Source organism: Aotus nancymaae, unplaced genomic scaffold, assembly GCF_030222135.1.
Source record: "Aotus nancymaae isolate 86718 unplaced genomic scaffold, 86718_ANA_hifiasm-v0.15.2.pri h1tg000108l, whole genome shotgun sequence".
NCBI lineage: Eukaryota > Metazoa > Chordata > Mammalia > Primates > Aotidae > Aotus > Aotus nancymaae.
Genome location: NW_026988523.1, coordinates 18075034 through 18094182, shown reverse-complemented (window position 1 = coordinate 18094182; position 19149 = coordinate 18075034). Strand labels below are relative to the sequence as shown.

At 36.2% G+C, this 19149-nt stretch overlaps 1 protein-coding gene across 3 annotated transcripts in view; it reads right to left on the bottom strand.

Annotated features, from left to right (window-relative positions):
* Nucleotides 1–19149, bottom strand: part of HMCN1 (hemicentin 1) — a 443485-nt gene that overhangs the window by 126692 nt on the left and 297644 nt on the right. For all 3 annotated transcript variants that reach the window (XM_012444401.2, XM_064370607.1, XM_064370606.1), the window contains exons 38-45: nucleotides 18628–18804; nucleotides 17748–17899; nucleotides 16388–16511; nucleotides 11599–11774; nucleotides 8104–8200; nucleotides 3799–3921; nucleotides 2918–3079; nucleotides 978–1259 (exon numbers count right to left, since the gene is read on the bottom strand). In XM_012444401.2, coding sequence (XP_012299824.2) covers nucleotides 978–1259; nucleotides 2918–3079; nucleotides 3799–3921; nucleotides 8104–8200; nucleotides 11599–11774; nucleotides 16388–16511; nucleotides 17748–17899; nucleotides 18628–18804 — 1293 coding nt within the window. The remainder of the gene's footprint in view (nucleotides 1–977; nucleotides 1260–2917; nucleotides 3080–3798; nucleotides 3922–8103; nucleotides 8201–11598; nucleotides 11775–16387; nucleotides 16512–17747; nucleotides 17900–18627; nucleotides 18805–19149) is intronic.

Here is a 19149-nt window from a genome sequence, read left to right as displayed (position 1 = left end):
TCTGATTTTCCGTTCCTGCATTAATTCACTTATGATTACAGCCTACAGCTGCATTCAAGGTGCTGCAAAGGACATGGGTTTTGGTTGTGTAGTATTCTGTGGTGCATATGTACCATATTTTCTTTATCCAATCCACCATTTATTAACCAGCACCTTGGCAGATTCTGTATCTTTGCTACTGTGAATACGAATCACTCCTCTTTTCTTGCAAATTTATAATGTGGATTCATAAACTTTTTAAAGAAAAGATTTTCTAAAAAATCAATCATCTCATCCTAAAAATTAAGAGCAGTCCAACAAAAAATACTGAAAACTAATTCATCTTCCCTTTAGTGTTGTGATTCCTATAGCTTTGGCACATACATTGGCTGCAAACTACAGGATATTAACACTGAGCTTCATGCATGTCTTAACTGAGTTCAAGTTACAAGATTTGTGTCCATTAAATTTACCAGTTTCTATAGCTCCAAAAATTATAGTTCAAATTGTACACAAAGTCATTGTCCCTGTGTATGTGTATGTTTGGTCTATTCTTATTGACATTAATGACTCATTAATTAGAGTTAGAATATTAAAGCTGACTTCAGTATAATTCATGCCCAACTGATGATGAGTCAGCAAATTCTAAGGAACTTACATTTATACAAGCCCAGTTAAGTCAGCTAATTTGGAAAACACAAAACAAAGGAATTTTACTTGGGATGGCATTGGACCAAAAGCACTTGAAGACCACAATTTTCTACTTAACTGTGTGCTTTCCTTAAAGAATATCTAATATGTGCTTATTTCAGCAAGGTAAATAATGTGAGGTCAGGCATAGAAGGAAAATGATGAAACTGACCCAGGGAAGACGTATATATGTTTAAAATGATGGATTATAAATAAATGACTTTCAATACTTGAGGCCTATACCTCCCATCCAGGATGCTAGATTATATTAGCCAGTGAATGGACATATTGACCCTCTTTATTCTTACCATGGACACTTAAGTCATATTTTTTGTCAGTCATTCCTGCTACATTCACAGCAACACACACATAACGGCCTGTGTCAGATACATGAATGTTCTTCAGCTGAAGGATGTGACCTTCATCCAGTATTTCCACTCCCTTTGTGTTGATCAAGGGGCGGCCGTCTTTTATCCAGGTCACTGTTGGTTGAGGAATACCCTGCACCTTACACTCCAAGGAGATATTCTTCCCTCGGGTCACGATAATTTCAGTAGGGTGGCTGCCACTGTTGGTTATGGTTGGTCTAACTGTGGGTTGGAGGAAGATAAAAAAAGACAAAACAGGAAATGTTTGCTTCAAGTCTTACATAGAAATTTTCGTCTGCCAAACTTAAGTATATTTTTATGTTAAAATACAAACTACTAAAGAAAAGATTCAGGACTAACAGACATGATGTTATTATGCTGAGAGGTGGAATTCTTCTCCAATGTTTTAAGTGGGTTCAGACCTAAAATGAAGCTATTGACACAGTAAGAAAAGACTGCTGTGTTTGCTAACTTTCCACTTCTGAGAAGCTGTACAAATATTTGAACTTATCACTTGTAGCCCTGCTTTACATACTTCCTAGTACTCATTTAAAATACGTACAGTAGCCTAGCTTACAACCCAATGTCTGCTACCAAATCCTTTCTTCCTTCTCCCTTTTACAATATGAGTTGGAAAAGCTGAGACAGTTTCTCAGTCTTGCTGGAAAACTGGGGTAACCACATGAATGAATTTAGCCCTATAAAATCTAAACAGGTCTGCTGGGGATTTGGGGGAAAATTTTTTGCTCTCCTGGTAAAAGAGAAAGATACCAGCCCTTTCCCTTCCTCTTGCCTTCCATGTGGAATTGATACCATGATTACAGCTACCATCTTGAGGCCATGAAGGAGGGACAAGGGGAATGCCAGAGCACCTATCCTGATACATTTAAGTTGCTGACCAACTCCAGTGACTAATGCTAACCTCTGCCACCTCATTATATGAGAACATAAACCTTTACTTGGTTAAGACACTGATAGCCAGTTATTCTATTACTTGAAGCTGAATTCGTGTATCACTGGAACAAAACTAGATCAATTCTAATACATATGTGTGTGGGAAGAAAAGTGGGCCAGTGTCAGTAATCCTGTCTTCTAGTGCCTGTCCTACTACACACAAGCCAATTGACCTTGTTCAGCCAACAAAATCTCTCTGATCTTAAATGTCCACATATATGGCCTGGCACGGTGGCTCACACCTGTAATCCCAGCACTTTGGGAGGCCGAGGTGTGCAGATCACGAGGTCAGGAGTCAAGACCATCCTGGCTAACACAGTGAAACCCTGTCTCTATTAAAAATACAAAAAATTAGCCGGGTGTGGTGGCAGGCGCCTGCAGTCCCAGCTACTCGGGGGGCTGAGTCAGGAGCATCGCTTCAGCCTGGAAGGCAGAGGGTTCAGTGAGTGGAGATTGCACCACTTCATTACAGTCTGGTAGACAGGGCGAGACTCCGTTTTGTCTTATATATAATAGCTCATATAAAGATTAAATGAGAATATAACTGTCTTAAACACTCTAAGATCTTATACAAGTAAAATATTCTTTAAAATAAAGTATTTTTACATATTGTAAATATCCCCTATGGTAAAATGCTCCTCCCTTCCCCCTCCACGTGTCTACTATCTGCCCCCAACAAATTACAGCCATATTGATATGTCTGCCATTGGTGAGCTAATGCAGCGTGTACAGCTGTATGGCCGAATAACAGCCAGACGGAAGTACTTGCTCTCCAGTTATGTCAGTACAATTTAAATGTGTGCATCATATGACAGTTAGAACCATATCATTTTGAATGAATATTGAAGATATTAAATAAGGTAAATGAGAAGGATGAAAAGATTTAAAAGAAAATTGTGCTAAAGCCTGGCTAATCATCAACTTACTGTAAACTTGCAGACTGTATTCTTTCTTTACGGTTCCGGCAACGTTCGACGCCACACATGAATAGAGTCCTGCATCAGATTTTTCAGCAATTGAAATTTGTAATTGCCTGCCCCCAGACAAAATTCTAACTCGCCCCAAGGAATCAGTCAGCACTGGGGAGCCTGCAAAGAAGTACAAATGGCAGAAATTTAAAGCATTTTGTATACATCACTAAGTATGATACTTGTTTAGTTCAAGTACATAAAAGGCAAATGACAGTGTAAAATAATCCTGCCCTAGTGTTTAAAATGAAGGAGCACTAATATTTAAGTGAACTAAAAATGTAAATGATCTGTCTGCTACTTAGTGGCTTAAAGAGATGTTGATAAATGAATTGAAATCTGGTCAAATGCAGAATTCAATCTTAATGTACATTGAAAACTGTCACAAAGAAAAAAAGTTACTTTTTAACAATATGAACTTTTATATTCAGGAGGTACAAGGGCAGGTTTGTTACATGAATCCGTTGTGTGATGCTGAGGTTTGGGGAATGACTGAACTAATCACCCAGGAAGTTTAAAACTTATTTTAAAGAAAATTTTGTTCTTTAAATGGAGGATTCTCAATGTTTATAGCTGCCCTATAATGTATTTGGTTCAAAAATAATCAATTAATACAGAAAATTATTTTTTTCTAGGGAGGGGTTAATAGTCTTAAAAATAAAAAATTTCAGCTGGGTAGTGTAGAAGTATCACATGTTGCATATTTAATATAAAGCAATTTTGCTGTCTAGCATTCAGTATGCAAATGAAAATTTGTTTAGAATCTGACACATTTGTCAAATTAAATATCCATCTTACATTTTCATTTAATTTTATAAATTTCAAGGATGAAAACTGACCTTTCTTCTTCCAAATGAGATTTGGGGGTGGAATACCACTTGATTCACACAGAAGACTAATAAGATTCCCTTCAATGACTGTAAGTTGAGTCAGTTCATCAGAACCATAAATATTTGGGGGGACTGGAAAAGAAAATATTATTTTTATACTTGTTACATATAGAATTTTCCTAACAGTTTACATGGAGGATAAAAGGTTTCTACTCAAATGACATAAGGACAAAATTGGGATATAAAGTTGACATCAACGTCATATTAAAAGTCACCTGTCAGATGTAGCATAAATAGCTAATAGCAGACTTCTCATGTACACAGATATAAATTTAATTATCAAAATAGTCAGAATGGCATAAAAAGAAGCTACTTTATTATAACTTATAAAATATGTTAGCTAATAGAGCTATTATAAAATGTATATTTGATGCAAGATACTGAGATACCTTGCATCAAAAAGCTAAGGCACCTACCCAATTTAAACTTAGCCCAGCCAGTGCTGCCTAGCTTAGCTTTGACATCTCAGATAGTGAACAGAACTGGAAAAATAAGGCATATGACATATACTAAAGAACAGAGGCAAAGGGTTTCATCTAAAGAAAGGACATATTACCTATTTTAGTTTGCACAGTCTGCTTCTCTACTGGCCTAAAGCTTCTCCCTGGAACCTTCAAAGTGAATACTGACTACCCATGATTTTCTGAAAGGGGCCAGAGACTGCAGCTGCTGGCTGAACTCTCCTTAAGGACACTGCTTTGGCTGCAGGACTGTCAGCTGGTAGATGGCTTGTTCTTCCAAGTTCCTGAGAGTTGAGGAGTGGGAGAATCCTCCTCAACCCTCAGTGTGGCTTCCGGTGAATGTTCAACCATCCCATGTAGAAGCTTCTATTCCTTTGAGGTTCATATAACCAATTTATTTCTCTCTCTCTCTCTTTTTTAAAGCCCATCTGTAAACCTGTCATACTCCTTTTATTTGCTGAACAGTTTGATACATGTTCATATACTTTTCATACTAAGTCCTACCACCATTATGTATGAACTCAACATCCACAGGCATAACCAGTAGATCTACTCAGTCCCTGATCTACTCATCCCACTCTCCATCAGAGGCCATACCACGGCCCTTATCATCATCTAGAACACTCCTCCTGTAATTTTATAAATTTAGGTATCTTTCTGACAACTTCTCTATTCTTTTTGCTCTCTTAATTATTCCCAATTCTCAATTCATTGGCTTCATTGAATCTCAAGTGCTTTCACCTCTCAGAAGTCCCCCTATCCAGCTGCTATTCTTCTGTTTACTGACTTCTCTACTCAGCTTAGATTTCACAATCAAGTCAATATTTGCAACTACCTTGTACCTTTGCCCTTCTTACTTGGCTACACTCTTATTGTGGATGAATCCTACAGTTTACTCTGTTGTCACAGATACCACAGACTGAAAGTTCCAGAAGAAAATGACACAATTGCACAGATTGCCACTACTATAAATTCATGATCTCCATTCTAAACTCTACCCTTCTCTACCCCCATGGCTTCCATTTACACACATACTTGAAAATCTGTAACTGTAATGGAGACCCTCTCTGAGGTCTAGACTTTTATACCCAACTAACTACTTGACATCTCAGCTTGGATGCCTTAGAAGCATTGTCAAACTTGATTTGTCCAAAACTGAACTCAGCCCCCTTTTTCCTTCCCACAGCCCAGTCGGCCAAGCCACACACATCCGTCCTTGACTCTGCGTGTTTCCATACCTTCATCTAATCAACTTAATCATGTTGATTCAATATATTAAATACATCTGGTTTCTTCTAAAATACAGATCTGAGCAACACAGTCCTCCTTTAAATCGCTTTATCACCTTTAGAATCAAATCCATACTTTTTAAATTGATATAAGAGGCCTTCTTCAGTATGCCTGTTTTTACCTTTCTACCTCGTATCTCCTCTCCCTCCTCGTATTACACTAGGCTCCACGGTGAATGATATTCAGCTCAGCGAATACAGACAGTATTCTCCAGGACTTTGCATTGCTTTTACCCTCTTCACAGAGTTAATGCAACTCATCCTTAAGGGCTCAATTAAATGTGTCTCATATGCTTTTCTACATAATCACCTATGATAGCTCTTAGGAGATTTAATTTTGACTATTTAAAGATATTTCTCCACCAGCCAACTAGAAGTTCTGTGAGAACATTGTTGCCTTTCTAATTGCTCTATGTCCACACATGGCATAGTGCCCAGAACATGGAGAGCATACCATAAGTATTTTCTGAGTGAATTTCTCCTTGATGTCTCAGCTTTCTCCCCTATCATTCATTCTTACATTCATTACATTTTGCTTTCTACTACTGCATTGCTTTTTTTTTTTTTTTTTTCAGACAAAGTCTCATTCTGTCTTCCAGGCTGGAGTGCAGTGGCGCAATCTCGGCTCACTGCAACCTCTGCTTCCCAGGTTCAAGCGATTCTCCTGCCTCAGCCTTCCGAGTAGCTAGAATTATAGGCACCTGCCACCATGCCTGGATGATTTTCATATTTTTAGTAGAGATGGGGTTTCACCACGTTGGTCAGGCTAGTCTCAAATTCCTGACCTCAGGTGATCCACCCTCTTAGGCCTCCCAAAGAGCTGGGATTACAGGCGTAAGCTACTGCACTCAGCCTGCATTGCTTTAAAGAGGTACTGGTCTGCCTATTTGTAAAGTATATTTTGTAGTTTATGACTAAATTGACCCCTCTGCAATATGTGGTATTACTCATCCACCCATCCATCCATCCACATCAAACTTACTCATTGTGTTCTTCTGGGAACAACATTGTTGTTAGTTTCTATGACACATTTTTTACTGGATTTTCCTCTGACCTCTTAGGCTCTTCCTTCTCAGTTTCTTATCTAGAGTCTCTTTTACTAGCTCTCTTCTTATAAGGTTCCACTGACAGCCATCCTATTACTCTTCTGTATACATTCTTTTTACCTTCTCCAAGTGATTTCATCTGCTACCTATATAGTTATGTCTGCAAGCATATGTTTTTAACTCTTCTCTCTCCTAAATGATAGGTTTGTATTTATGGTCACAGGGAGGGCAGCTTCACGTGGTCCACAGGTACCTCAAATATCACAAATGAAAAAGAAATTTTTCACCTCAGTTTCTAACTGAGCATCGCTCATAATTTTTTTCTCTTTTTTTCCCCCCATTTTTACTTGATAACACTTAGCCTAGTGTCTTGTCCATATTGGGAACTAGATATAAATACTGAATAAATTCAATATTAAGTGAACTAGATATAAATAATAAATACTTTTCCTATTGAAAGAAATGAGGATGGAAGAGAAGGGGAAATGGAGAGGCAAAATGGGTAAAAAGAGGCAGGAACAGAAGTTAATGACATATAAGTAATACGTAATGAATATAAATTTACCATATAATAACTTTTACTATTTAACAGTAAATTAATCCGTTTACAGGGTGTATAACAGCATTTCTCGTAACCTGCCTGAAGCTTTTTAAAAAATGATAGTCATTTATGAATAAGTCATTTTACATCAGTGCTTATCAAATTTTAAGAAGTATTTGTTCTCCACTGGAATAGTTACTTCATCTAATTTTCTTATTTAAAAATATGTTTGTGAATAAGCTTTATAAATCAAAGGTAAATTTCAGCTTATAATCTCAATAATTAAAAAGTTTAAACAAATATAATCAAAATAAAGAGGGCTGAAAAGTTATACATGAGTGTTTTAAAGTATGTAAGATACAGGTAAATATACTAGAAATGGAAATCCTTGTTAGCTGATAGCCACAGCTGAGGCAAAAGTTGTGATTATTTATAAGAATTACCTTAATTAGTAACAAATGATAAAAATTCAACTGCGAATAGCTTTTCTCCGATTATCACAGTAATCCTATCTCCCACCACGCAAACGCCTGTGTTCTCTCTCTCACATACACACGTACACACAGTTTGCATATATAATTTGGCCTTTTGGCTTATTTTCTTTCCAATGAGGACCTACCACTAGTTCCTAGAGAAGGCCCAATCATGATGAGATGCTGGCTGTGGAAAGTAAAGGGCATGTTACTCAGGCAGATAGGAGAATCCTTCAACATCAAAGTCATATGAAAGCTCATCTACAGTTGCTCTTGAAGTAGTTATATGAACTGATACCCAAGGCAGTTCAGCACCATGTAAATGTACTAATTATTGTTCATCTACATATTATAATCAATTTTAGTTACATGGATGAATGTCATTTTAAGTGGCACAAAAACCACAGGCTGCATCATTTGCTTTCAAGAGCTGATCACACTTACCCCAAATGTTGACATTGTAGTTTTTTTCAGTTTTTCCAGCAACATTTGTTGCTTCACAAGTGTAACGACCAGTGTCTTGAACCTGAGCAACTTCAATCTGAAAACAAAACCATCCTTTAAAATCACTTTCTAACTTGGGGGTTTTCTATTAATACTATTTGTGATTTCTCATTTTTATTCTGAAGATTCACAAACATGTAAAATGTAGAGAGAATAGCAATATAAATGGCTATATGCCCATCACCCGGTTTCAACACAACAAGATTCAACCATTTTCATCTATGCCATACCTTAAACTGGTTTATATTAGGGGTTGAAGGTCTAGAATGGCCTTTTAAATACAACTCAGACAAAAAATAACAAAAAGGTACAATTTCTGATAAAATTATTTAAGACTTCAAAATATACAATCCTTATACATCCAGGAAATTGTCCAGTAAAATAACAGCCTTATTCTTGAGACCAATAATATTACATATATCTTTCTCTCATGCTGGGTTTGTAAGCTTCTTTAAGCTAAGTATTACATTAGCCTCAATTTCCTGGTACCCAGTTTGGTGTTTGGCAGATGAATGAGTATCAGAAAATATTTTTCATGTATTTATGTATAACATGTATCAATGCTTATTCATCCATTGACCATCTGCAGTTATTACAAATCTTGTACTAGGTACAGTAGGTGAAGATATAAAGAGATATAATGTCACGTATGGTTTCTGATTGAAGTTGGCAATCTAGTTGAGAATATAAAGGATGTGAACATAAAAAATAATTTAATAAATAATATATAAGTAATAATATAAGGTAATACAAAAGATACAACAAGCAGTATGTGACTTATTGCCAACTAAGTTTGCCATCAATAATTTCTAAAACATTCAATGATCACTGAAGTTAGAGTGATGATTTGAAGTATTTGGCTTAGCAGGGGTGCACAGAAGGCAGTCAATAAACACTAATCAACTGATGTGAACAACAGAGCTGGAATTGGGTAAAAGCACAGATGGAGAACCAAAGAATATTAGATTTGAAAGAGTATGTAAAATACAATCTCCTCATTTTACAGATAAGGAAACTCAATCAATCAAGAGATCTAAATTGCACAAAGTCACATAATTAGTGGTAGGCCCACTCAAATCTGGGGTTCCAAGTCCTTTAAGCCAGTATGCACAGGCCTGCATGTCTCATAAAAAGAGTCGGGGAGGGATTAATAGAGAGGAGGAGCTAATATTTATTGAGTGCCTACTGTGTGCCAGGCAAAACAAAATGGTAAGATTCTATTACTTGATTTTGTTAAAGACGTATGTGAATGGTAGCGCATAGGGAAGATACTTTTAACTGACTAATTAGGATTGCATTCCATAAAAGTTTTCATTCCTCTGGTCTTCTCCCTAAACCCCTCAATGGGACAAACTTCTGTACTCACTGAGATTTGCATTCATGCAGTTGACTCCCTCTGTCATTTGGTCAGAGATAAGGTTTGAGAATTTTACCAGATGCCTTCTAGGAAGCTGGGCTCAGCCCCCGAGAATGGGCCATGCTTTTTGCTTCTTTTTTTGTTTTTCTTTTTCTTGACCTGTAGTAGCATCTGGGCCTAATGTTGGCTTCTAAGTCAAAGACTAAATATTTATCTTATCTATGGATGTGCCAAACAGTCTTTTATGAAGGAAAGTTACAGTATTAATTTTTGAAAAGGTTTTTTTAATTCTGCAATTTTTAATTTTTGTTCTATAGATGAATTTTTGACTAAGTTTAAACTCATGAATTGTTATGCTATCCTAATCTGCAGTAAAAAAAAGAATTTTTTAGATGATTCTATAAAAACATAATGTGTAGCTCAATTAGCTCACCCTTCTTTCTTTTGGCAGTGATTCTGGTCTGTCCTTTCTCACCCAGCTCTATTATTATAGAATCATAATTCTCAAGATCTCCATCCTTTGCCTCTAACGCACTCCTTTGTACTCCCTGTCACTCACCCCATGCTTCCGTCTTCCTTAGGTAAGCTGCCCAGCTTACCGCCCATCATCGATTTCTCAAGACTCTCTTTATCAGTAATAACCCTCCTTTAGCGAGAGACTATACGCTGGTTAGTAGCATGGGCTCTGAAGCCATACTTCCTGTGTTCTAATCCAATTTCTGTCTTTCAGTAACTGTGGGCAGATTACTTAGCTGGTCTTTTGATTTCTCAGTTGGGTTATTATGAGGATTTTATAAACATTAGGCCGTCTTCTGTCTTTCTAAATCTGAATTCCTTAGGCTGACTTTCAACGTCACACTTTATTTCATTTAAATCAACATTTTCAACATTATTTCCAAATATTCACTTTTTAAATTCTGTGTTTCAGCCAAACTAGCTGACTTGCTTTCCTTGCCTTTTATCTCATCTACCATTAAAACACTAAGTATTCCTTCAAGACTAGTCCTGGCAACCAGAGCCTCACCTTTTGCCATCCCTCAAAATGTATTTGTACCATCCACTTGGTAATTGACTCAGACTTATAGTACTCGTTGCATTTTTCAACTAAACTGTTACTTAATTTTTTATGTATTTATGTGAGACTGGAAGACATCAAGGACATGAAGTAAGTGTGTGTGTGTGTGTGTGTGTGTGTGTGTGTGTGTGTGTATTTTTAGACAGCATCTTGCTCTGTCACCCAGTCTGGAGTGCAGTGGTGTGATCTCAATTCACTGCAACCTCCGCCTCCCAGGTTCAGGCAGTTCTCTTGCCTCAGCCTCCCAAGTAGTTAGGATTACAGCTGCATGACACCATGCTGGGCTAATTTTTGTATTTTTAGTAGAGACAGGTTTTACCATGTTGTCCAGACTGGTCTCAAACTCCTGTCCTCAAGTGATCTGCCCGCCTCAGCCTCCTAAAGTGTTGGGATCACAGGCGTGAGCCACCATAACTTTTTTGCATCTTTATCCAGAGCACCTAAAATGGGCATTTGCTGATTGGCTGGAAGACTGAAGGTGAGGCACACCTTGGATTATTTCTGTAATATTTTCCTGGAAGCATTTTTTGAGATAGTTTCTGGATATGATGACAAATATTTACATCTCATTAAGCATAAAATTTTAAAATATTACAAACGTCATCAATAAAAGGGTTCCTTAGAGGATGGGTGCAGTGGCTCCCACCTGTAATCCCAGCACTTTGGGAGGCCGAGGCAGGCAGATCATGAGCTCAGGAGTTTGAGACCAGCCTGACCAACATGGTGAAACCCCATCTCTACTAAAAATACAAAAAAAAAAAATTAGCTGGGTGTGGTGGCACATGCCTGTAATCCCAGCTACTCGGGAAGCTGAGGCAGGAAAATCACTTGAACCTGGGAGGCAGAGGTTGCAGTGAGCCGAGATTGCGCCATTGCACTGCAACCTGGGCCACCAAGCAAGACTCTGTCCAAAAAAAAAAAAAAAAAAAAAAAGCGTTCCTAGAATTTTGTAAGAGAAAATTAGTCCAACACAAGACAAAAACAAATGAATGCATATCCTTACCTTTAGCACACTTCCATTTTCAGATATACTGAGGCCTGGTTTCTTCAGCAAGGGGTGGCCATCTTTTAACCAAGTAAGAGTAGGTGGGGGAATAGCATCACTTTGACATAGTAACTCCACAGCTTGGCTAATGAGGACAGAGACATTCTGTTCTTCTCCCATAATATTTGGTGGAACTAAGTGAAAGATGAATTTTCTTTCAGGAAAGGCCAGTACACTGTTTATATTCCTTAATTAGCAGGACATATAATGAAAAACTTCATTTTTTTTTTAAGATGTATGATCACAATCATTCTAACACACCCTCTTTGCATCACTTGGTTCAGACAGAATCAAGTACTAATAAATCACTGATTAATGTGTTCCTGTTGAACAACAATACTTCTCACTAACTTTTAATTTCAAAAACTTTTAGAATGGAAAGTTCTCATCAAGTGCCCAATTAAGAAACTTCTACAACTAGATGTTATAGCTTAAGGTTTTCAAAGTAATAAATAATTCATGAAATATTTTAGAAACAATAACAAAGAGTGAATACACATTCAATATTCATAATTTTTGCAAACGAAATAAATTTCATAGTCACAGAGGCAACATTAAAAAATAGAGTTGGAGGATATCATCTCACAGTGTGCAAAACATAAAACTGGTGTCAGACCATAGCTTGTGCAAAATAATATGACCAATTGATGGTAAAGCTAGGAGTCTTCAGACTTGCAGTTTAGTGTTCTATTTGGTTTTCCATGGTGCTTTGTCAACTTTCTATAGAGTGAAGACCACGTAGGGTAAGTGACACAATAAATAACAAATCAGTTCAATGACCAGCTGTACAACATACTCACAATTACATAAGAAGAGGAAACGAGTGGAAATTTTAATGAGATTAAAATTAGGATTTCCGACAACGTAAGGCTTGTTAGATGCTGAAATGTGTTTCAGAAAAGTTTAAGGAATCTCCTTCCCTTGGGTGTATTAAAGAATAAGCAATCATTTATCTTAGATGGTTTAGGTACAGTCCTGCCAAGAATGAGATGGCGGAATCCATAACTTCTCAAGGACTCTTTCAGTTCTATATATGTACTAATTCAGAAAAACAAACTAATGATGAAATCAGGCATTTTATAAAGAGGCCACTCCAAAAAAAAAAAAAAAAAAAACCAGAAGGGAATTTCTTGGCCATTTCTCACGAAATCCCATCACTATTCAGGGCTATAGAAAATTTGCCGTATTTGTAGCATTTATTTTTTATTACAAGAAAGGTTAAGTTGTATTAAAATGAATCCTAAGGGACTTTGCAAATGTTTTTATAGAAACAAGATTTTTGTGGTAAAAATATGATTATAGTCTATCAGCCATTGTTTCAGGCTTGATACTCCAGCACGTGGCAAGATAACAAAGGCAATAGACTTTGACTGCAGTAGTATGTGGCTCTGTAACCATGAGGTTTCTCTGTTACCATGCCTACTACAGAGGGAAAGGGTATGAACTAAGGATCGCTTTCATGTGCTGTTTTGGGGTGCAGGACATATTATGTTAACCTCAAAGAAGTTGATGCTAAAGGAAGAAATACACTGCACAATGGCTGAGATTGACCAATGGAGCATTTGTGCAGAGATTCATGGTGTTCCTTCTGCTAAATTTAGTAGCACACAGAGACATCTGGCTCTCAATAAGGTTAAAGTAATTTATGAGAAACTGTAAACACTGACATTATTTTTGATGTGTAACACATTCGATAAAAGACACATGATTAGTCTGTTTGAGATTAAAAGTGCTATAAAAATAGCAAAGTGAGCATAATTAATGCCACTTTCTTTCTTTCTTTTCTTTTCTTTTTGTTTTTGTTTTGTTTTGATGGAGTTTCTCTCTTGTTGCCCAGGCTGTAGTGCAATGGGTTCAAGCAATTTTCCTGCCTCAGCCTCCCGAGTAGCTGGGATTACAGGGGCTCACTACCATGCCCAGATATTTCTTTTGTGTGTGTGTGTGTGTGTGTGTGTGTGTGTGTGTGTGTGTGTGTGTGTGTGTGTTTAGTAGAGACAGGGTTTCACCATGTTGGCCAGGCTGGTCTCGAACTCCTGACCTCAGGTGATCTACCTGCCTCGGCCTCCCAAAGTGCTGGGATTAAAGGTGTGAGTCACCACTCTTGGCCTGATTATTGCCACTTTCTAAAGATGGCATGAAAACAGATTCACCAGTCCTAGCACTCATGAAACCCTAAATAGAATAGCTGATTTCACAGCTTGGAAATAATTTTAGGTAAAGTTTGGCTTCATTGAATAAAAAAGTACCATTACTATATAAAAATAGGTTTGTCTTAGATTATTTGTAGAATTTACAAAAGAGCATGAGCTCATTAAGACTGCAGAAGTGAAAGTCAGAAACGATTCAAAACTTCAGAATGCTAATTCATTTCCACATATATTTTCCTTCAGTTACTTTTCTTTACAGCTAAATGAGTTAAATCAAGTTCAAAAGGAAACCATATTTTTAAAATAAGAGAAAAAAATGCAAAAACAATGGAGTATTTGTTTAAAGAACAAAATTTGAAGCAAATCTAATTACAGCCGAGGATATATGTTACCAAAACATCTATTTTTTTTTCTGTCCTGTCTCTCATTTCCAACTTTTTGTTTAGTCTGAGAGGAGAACAAGGGTTCTACCCTTTAGATCCTCAGCTTCCTTAGATGTTATCCCTATTTTGCTTTGTGGGTATGTTGCTTAGGGAGGGATGTGTTCTGGACCTGTTTCTCATCCTAAGCACTGTTTGTTAAATTTAATTATCAAAATCATTGTTGCCATAGTTGCCGGGAAGCTGAAGAATGTGTTATCTCCAAGAAAGTTCTCTGAGCTTAAGTTTAAAGAAAAGGTACTACATGAATACAAATCTTTTAAAAACTCAATTCTTTTGTTTCAATATCTCATGGTGTGGCAAAACATATTCTGAATTATACCAGAGAGAAAAGGTTTTTAATGAACTACCCATAATTGTAGGAAAAGCTATTTCGCCTGCTATCTACTTCTCCTACTCCACCCTACAAGATCATACTCCGCAGTGTAAACCTGAAGGTGATTTACCTCTGGGAATTAACATTCATTAGGCTCCAGTTAGACACACATCACCAAAGATGCTACTACAACTATAAGAATATAATTTATGGAAATAACACTAATAGTGAAATACAGATTGGAAACTGATTTTAGATTAAAAACCTGTTTTAATTTTACACTTTTTCAGCAGCTTGCTGCATGTGTATTTAATGGCTAAACACATATACGCATTGGCAAACATATATATCAGCTAGCTATTTGACTTTTATATCAGAGGAAAGATCCTGATTTTCAGCCTAAGGAAGTGGTATAGAAGTATCTCAGCAAATGATAAAGAATAGTCATGCATGTTTCTGTAATTTCTGGAAAATATCAACTCTTTATTATCTCCCAGGTTCACGCTTGACACTAGCCAGTGTAGAAATGTAAGACCACCTCAGACTTCAGTGTTGGCTAAAACCCAGTCAATACCAGTGTCACCCCTCTACTTGCTTCCTAATGACTGACGAACTATCGTGTTACATACATACATTGATTGATCAATCAGTCTCAAAGAGTATTTCAGAATAGACTTTCCAGTTCTTCAAAAAGCATAAAAGTGACCCAGTTCAGGGAAGGAGTTAAAATTCCTGGGGTTGGGCATTATAGACCTGTTACCTCAAAAACCTAAACAAATCTGGATGCTGGATGTGCATTCATGTCAATTGCAGTAGCAACAGAAAAGAAAGAGCACAGAGAACTCTTTGGTAGTGTACCGATGCCAACTAAAATTTTACTTTCACTAGATATGTATGATATCCATGTTATAGCAAGAGGTCTTTTTACTAAAAAATTATATAACAATATATGTTATTTGTGATCATTACATTTGCATTGGCAAACTTATAAAGAGAAGACAACATGGTCCACATTGTCTGGAGGTAAATTTTTTTTTAAAAGGTAATATATTTCAAATAGGAATGAATTATTTGGAAGTAAGGTAGGACTTTAGGAGAAGGCCTGCATTCTGCATTAACAGAAACTCTTCAAGAAGTCATAAAAGAAATAATTTCATTATTCCATGAACTAAGGAATATAATGCAAATAAAGGCACAGAAAAAAGTCTAAAAGAGTTCTGAATGTAAAGGTGTACTGCAATGTGGACTAATGAGCAGAATATATAAATGGAGATTGAGAGGTCCCAATTTTTCTGGGGCTCTTCTGCTGTGATAGGATCAGGCATTCCCTTTTGTGAGCACTGTGAGGAGCATTGAGGGTGGACAATAACTTGAATTTTGCCTACATTTATATTGAGCTGAACTTTTTGCTTCTTAAAGAGCCTTTAATTCACAAACATAGTATTGATCACAAAATATGCTGATTATAAATAATTAGAAAGTAATAAAAATCGTGGCTTTGAGTAGAACGAATGAAGAAAGCTACTGGAAAAGATACTTGCTTCAGTAAGAAGATTCTCTTTTCTAAAGGGCAGAGCTGCTATCCACAGTCATGGTTTTCAGAGTACTCTATAAAACCAACAACCTACATACTGGATGTGTGCATTTTACTTTCTCAGAACTTTAAGAAAGGAAATCATCCAAGGTAGATATAAGGCAGAAAGAGAATTTGATTTGAGTTGATCCTGTGATATCATTTCTAAGGTTCATTGTTCTTTATTGTCAACTTCCCTTAACTTTCTCAATGATTTTTAGGACCCGAACACATCTACATCAGAGCAGAATTAATTACTAAAATGTCTCACCATATACTCTGAGGTCAATGTCCCTTTGTTTTTCCCCAGCAGCATTCACTGCCACGCAGGTGTACCTTCCTGTGTCACTGATTTGTGCACTGGTCAGTGCTAGGATTCGACCACCAGAGAGAACCTATCAATGATAAGAACACTAAATAACGAATATGTTCCTGAGAATAGTAGGTATAACAGACTTTTTCTCTTACTTTTTTTTGAGGCTAATAAGTTGACATTTGCCTTTTAGGAAGATTTTCCATTGGACATTTTTAAGTAGGCAAACATCATATAATACCCTTTTCATCTTTTCGGTGGAAGGATGTAAGAGGCTAGAATTAAATTTGGTAATGACCACTGAAAATAAGTCTTTACATATGGCATCAAATGAAAGTCAAATTCTATCCATACTCACTACAAAGAGACAGACAGAGAGGCTAGAATTAAATTTGGTAACAACCACTGAAAATAAGTCTTTACATACAGCACCAAATGGAAGTCAAATTTTATCCATACTCACTACAAAGAGATAGAAAGACACCAGGGAAGAAACATGAGTGGGAATAAGAGGAGCTAATTCTCTTTCTGATTTTTCTTTGGGTAAATAGGCAAGAAGCTAAAATTAACAACAAAATAGTAGCCAAAGTAAGTAATAAGCTACATTGATTATCTTTTTATCCCCTGGGTTCAGTTGTATTTCTAAATTATTGACATTAACTCTGGATCTTCTATGATCCCAAATTTTGAAAATATTAGATTTTCAAGAAAACCTGAAGAAGTAGAATGTTAGGAGAACTATGCTTTCTGTTAGGAAAGAGAAAAGTAAATTTTAAATTAGGTATACATGCATTTCTGTATTTTTAATTTTGATACAATATAATGCATTTAAAATTTTTCTAGGACTCCAATTTTATTTATCATGATATTTTCATTATAATTTTTCTTACTGTACTGATATTTTTGTAAAAGTATATATGCTCTGTATAGTCTCCAATTCATTATTATTTCAAGACATTTAAACCTAAATTCTACCAGAAAATTCCTGTTTGTTGATTAACATTTCTTTGTGTAAAGTATCTATTGTGGTAGTGGCAGAAAGTAGAGTAGGGCAGGTATAAAACAACAAATATCTAAAACAAGTGGTCAAAATATAACACCTACAAGTAAGGCAAGGGAACTCTTAGACAGTGAGCTTTTAATGAATTGTTTAGGTATCCCAGTTATGTGTCCATGGTGTTTATGGTCACATAAGTGTAGTTAAAAAAATAGTCTGTAAATCCTTGTTCTCTAAATCTCTTCAACATGTTTACCTATGTGTACTTCCTGTACTGAATAATCAGGTAGTAAATTCCACCAATGAAATGAATGAAGGTACCTGTATTCCATTAGAAAAACTAGAAACAGGACTCCCATCTTTCAACCAGGTCAGACTTGGGGCAGGAATACCTCTGGCTTCACATTCTAACCTCACCGGATTATTAACCACCACTGCCACCATGTTATTGCTGCCAGAAATTGAAGGGGGTACTGAAAAACAAAAACAAATGAAAGTAAGAAATGTTAATATCACAGAGTTTGTGATCTCAAGTGATGAAAACTATATGTAATGTCTACAGTATTGTGTTCTTATTGGAGGGTTTGTTTGCTTGTTTTTGGTAAGTTCTTTCACATCTCTTATTTAAGATCTAATAACAGCCATCCTGTGAGGTAAATAGAGCAAGTATCAATTTGTCTATTTTGCAGATGAGGAAAAAGAGGTTTTGCCAATTTGTTTAAGAAATCAGTTTTTAATGCCAGAGTGGATTTTTATTTCTTGATTTCTTATGTGTGTGTGTGTGTGTGCGTGTATGCATGTATGTGCAGTATACCCCTTCACTGCTTCCACTGTAGTATGTTAATTACCAAATCCTCTTAAAAGCATTATTAGAGAGAATCACTCAAAAGCATGTCATTAACTAATACCTATGATCCTTTTAGAAGGCATTTACAAGCAGAGATTTTTGTCATTAGCTAACAGTATCATTGATTATTTCAACAACTCACTGAAAGCAAACTTTAGTCAACAGCATGTGAAAATTGAGCATTTTGGTAGGAATCAGGAATAAGCACATTTATAGGTTTTAGAACAGTGTGCCCTTACATAAAGATGACAATAACACACTCTGTTAAATACTTACACTAGAATTTTATAGAAGCACTTAATCATTTTGAATGCTTCTTTACCCCAGAATGAATGTAGGTGAAGTAGCACTAACCATGAACTTGCAGACTGTAAAATAACTCCGTAGCTCCCGCTGAGTTGATGGCCACACATTTATACATGCCAGCATCTGAGATTTGGGCACTTTCGATATCAATGATCTGTCCTCTGTTCAAGAAAGTCATGCTGGTGGAACCTGAGAGTAGGCGATTATCTTTGTACCATGTAATAACTAAAAGAAGAAGGGGAGAAGATGATCTATGTAAACATTTTTTAAATTATATATACTAAATTGGATCTTAGCTAAGTCACAACTGCTTTATTCTTATACTTATCATTTGAATTTAATCTGATTAAGTAATCATCTCTTTAGCTTTGATTTTTAAGAGAAAGTAATTCTAAGAAAAATGCCAAGAGCCAAGTCAGAGAATCTTGAAAATGAATTTAGAGGAAAGATATTCTTTACTATCTTTAATATATCAATATTATTTAATAGCAAACTTTCAACCTATCTATTTTTTTGTTGTATGTTTCTTCTCATCTATAGAATTTTGGCTATATGTCTAATCAAACCAAA